This window comes from Procambarus clarkii, chromosome 8, assembly GCF_040958095.1.
Source record: "Procambarus clarkii isolate CNS0578487 chromosome 8, FALCON_Pclarkii_2.0, whole genome shotgun sequence".
Taxonomy (NCBI): domain Eukaryota; kingdom Metazoa; phylum Arthropoda; class Malacostraca; order Decapoda; family Cambaridae; genus Procambarus; species Procambarus clarkii.
The window spans coordinates 31,486,553-31,490,097 of record NC_091157.1 but is presented as its reverse complement, the minus strand read 5'-3'; the positions used below and the strand labels follow the sequence as shown (position 1 = coordinate 31,490,097).

Genomic DNA, 3,545 nt, shown 5'->3' with positions numbered 1-3,545 from the left:
GGGGGAGGGGGAGGGGTGAGATAAATCGCCTTCAAGTATATAAAAGCGTTATGCCCAGTATTATTACCTCAGTGTTAAGTGGTCTGATGCAGCATGCATATGTCCATAGTGATAACTATTTAATATTATTTCATTGTTGACATATACAACAACTATGGATTCACCACTTTCTATAAATATGTTAATGATGACCCGTGATAACATATACCAAAAAAGATGAAAGAAAAACTTCCAGATACATTTGGAGCATCATTTCAGAAGATGATTTGTTATGCTGAAAACAGTTTAAAGTCTTCGGAATTGTAAGTATCATTATTATAATATGTTAATAATATATATCATATATATATTTTTATAATATCCATACCCCAATAAATTATTACTTCTTATTTTTTTTTCTTTTGTTTGTAGGTATGAAAATCTTTTAAAAACATTGAAAGAAAAAAAGAAGATAAAAAGAATAAGTGCAAATGTCCCACATGGAATCCTATCCCCTGAAGACGACCCTGCTATTCTTCATGACATAAAGGTCAACTGCTATTGCCCTGATGACACAATCTACAACAATGATCCGGAAGTTCGAAAAAATGTTCCTCGTGGTGTAACACTCTTGGAGTTTAAGGGACAGTTTGATTTAGTGATCTTTGCCAATAAAAAATTTACTGGTGGTATTGGTGATGAGGATGATAAACAACCGGAAACCAATGATCTATGGAAACAATATTGCTTAGAAGATCCCAGTACTACTACTTCTAAAGTAGTTTGTATGACTAAAGTGAATGGTGAATCAGCTCATTTCAGTGGCAGATACATTAATGGTAATTTTTTTTTAATTACTGGGAGTAAAAGTGTTCATATGTTAATTGGAGAAAGGAAAGACATTGAGCGGTATGATGGAGAACGTTATGTTGTTGCTAAAGTTGTGGCCAGATCACTGTGGGATACATTGAATAATATGGATATTATGAATCGACATTTGGTATATAGTATCTTACACTATACTAAATGTACAGCTGTGTGTGAGCTTCTTCAACCTGACAACCAACATATTGTTAACCTCAGTCACTTGGATAAGCATCAACTCAACGTTATCTGTTTTACTCCATTGTACAATGAATATGAAGAGACTAGCCTTCTTGCATTACCTCCACTCTACACACTCAACCTGTTTACGGCATTAGGCTTTACATCTCCTGCCTATTCAATAATTGAAGCTAAAGATGTAGTGAAACACCAGAATAAGGTAGGCAAACAAAAAGTCTATTGTACAAGGAAGTGCCAATTTATATTGTCACATTTTTCAATACAATTTCTTTTATGAAACTATATTATTAAATTATTTTTTACAGGTGCGAAGTGATCTTTACAAAGAAGGTGAAGTTTTTTATTTTCTAAATGAGAATGAAGAAACAATTGGAATGATAAAAGTAAAAACAAGATGGTATGTAATACTTAGAGCCTTGAGGGAAAAAGCAGTTTATTGTTTTTTATCCAAGAAAAAAACAAGCAAAATTGGAGTTTAGAGAATAATATTTACTTAACTCAATTACGACTAAATGAAATTCAGAAATGGCTCAAGTTCTCGATTTATATTTTACAAAGATGTAAGGTGAGTATGATGGGTAAAGCACCTACCTACTTTGTTTTCATAAAAAGACTCTCTTAAGAAATTAATTATTTGAAAAATTAGGTTGAAAAATAAGGGATTTATAACACTAATAAATAATTATCATTACTTTCAGGAAATGGGGACAAGTTTTCTACAGTGGCTAAATGAAAAAGTAGAAAAAAAACATATTGCTGTGGAAGATATTAGGCCCCAATTTCCAACAATATGGAGCAGGTTTCTTTTTGAAAAAAATTTGACCGACAATTTTGAAGATGATGAAGAAGAAGAATTAGGTGGTTAGTTACCATTAACTTTATTATACAGTGGAAGGCATTGGGAAAACAACCAACTCAGTTACACATTTTCATCTTGATAGAAGTCTATAGAGACAAATTACCGTCTTCATTACTGTCGAGAAGTGGACTAGGGACAATTAATTAAAATATGTTTTCTAGTAACACCTGTGGTAGGGATGACATCTTTTAGACTGGAGTTTGTATTGATTTACACATGATATATAAAGTGTTCATCAATAAAAATAAGTAAGTAGTTAGGTAGTAGTGTAAAAAATGTAGTAAAATTTCCACAATTAAAATTTCTATTTTTATCACAGAATTTCCACTTGGTTCCCTATATTTTTCTTACCATTATTTCAGCTTTTTAAGGGATCTGGTAAAGGATTTCAGCTGATAAACTCTATAGTCCCAATTTTAAGTCTATGAGTCAACAGGAAGAGGAGGAGGAGGAGGATGAGGGGGAGGGGGAGGAGGGGGGAGGGAGATTGTGTATTATATAAAGAGAGAGAGAGAGAGATGCCTCTCTCAGTCACTAACTAGTCAGTCTAATACAACACTCACATTTTGTTTTCATAGCAATGAGAGAAGAAAAAAATCGTTTGGAGACTTTTAAGGACTGTAACTTCAGTGTAAACAGTCATGTACTTGCAAAGGCGGGTTTCTATTATACTCATAAAGCAAATATTTTAGAATGTTCAATGTGCCATTTTCAAATTGATGCCACGAACGTAAACAAAGATGAAAATAGAATCATTGCTTTACATAAGAAAGAGAAACCAGAATGCACATTTAATCAGAACGTGAAAAGATCTATTTCTAAGAAGTTTGATTCATATGACAGTTTACGGTTTGAAAAGGAACGTTTGGATACCTACATAGATTGGCCACTTGAATGGTTAGAACCATCTGATTTGGCTCCTGATGGCTTTTACTATCTTCGAACAAATGACCACGTTGCTTGTGTCTTTTGTCGAGGCATTCTTGGTTCCTGGCAAAGAGGAGACACTCCCAGAGGCGAACATCAGTATCACTTTCCCCATTGTCCATTCATTCGAAACCAACCAGTGGGAAATTTTCCACTGATATTTAATGAAAAATTCGAGGGTTATTCCGTTCCACTGAGAAATAGTAAAAATTCGTCCTATAGACAAGGAATAGATGTCTGTGGTCTAAGTCCTATGACAGACAATGGAGTTCACCAGCATACCATTGCCAAGCGAAAAGACTACTTAACACTTGAAAGTCGCCTAGCAAGCTTTAACAATTGGCCTGAACGTGTAACACAGAAACCAACTGAATTGTCAGAAGCTGGATTCTTCTATTGTGGTTTAAGTGATCATGTGCGCTGTTATCATTGTGGGAATGGACTTCGAAACTGGGAAACTGATGATATACCTTGGGATGAGCATGCTCGCTGGTACCCAGAGTGTACCTTCCTCTTCTTGATGAAAGGAAAAGAACTCATTGATCAGGTATGTCAGCTAAGTAACTTGATATGAAGGTTGACTATTATTATTGTAATCTTTATAAAAGCCATTTGTAACATTCACTTAATTTTTTTTTCAGGTTCAAGGGGAAAGGCCACCTTATGAGACAAACCCTACAATAACCCATATCAATGAAGATCAACACAAACTTAT

The 3,545-nt window shown here is 34.2% G+C and overlaps 1 protein-coding gene across 1 annotated transcript; it reads left to right on the top strand.

The window, feature by feature from the left end:
* Positions 1-216: 216 nt before the first annotated feature.
* Positions 217-2,331, top strand: LOC123748475 (uncharacterized). The gene is made up of 3 exons (XM_069319978.1): positions 217-302; positions 412-1,243; positions 2,266-2,331. Exons 1-3 carry the CDS (start codon positions 217-219, stop codon positions 2,329-2,331), a joined length of 984 nt encoding a protein of 327 aa, XP_069176079.1.
* Positions 2,332-3,545: the final 1,214 nt, after the last annotated feature.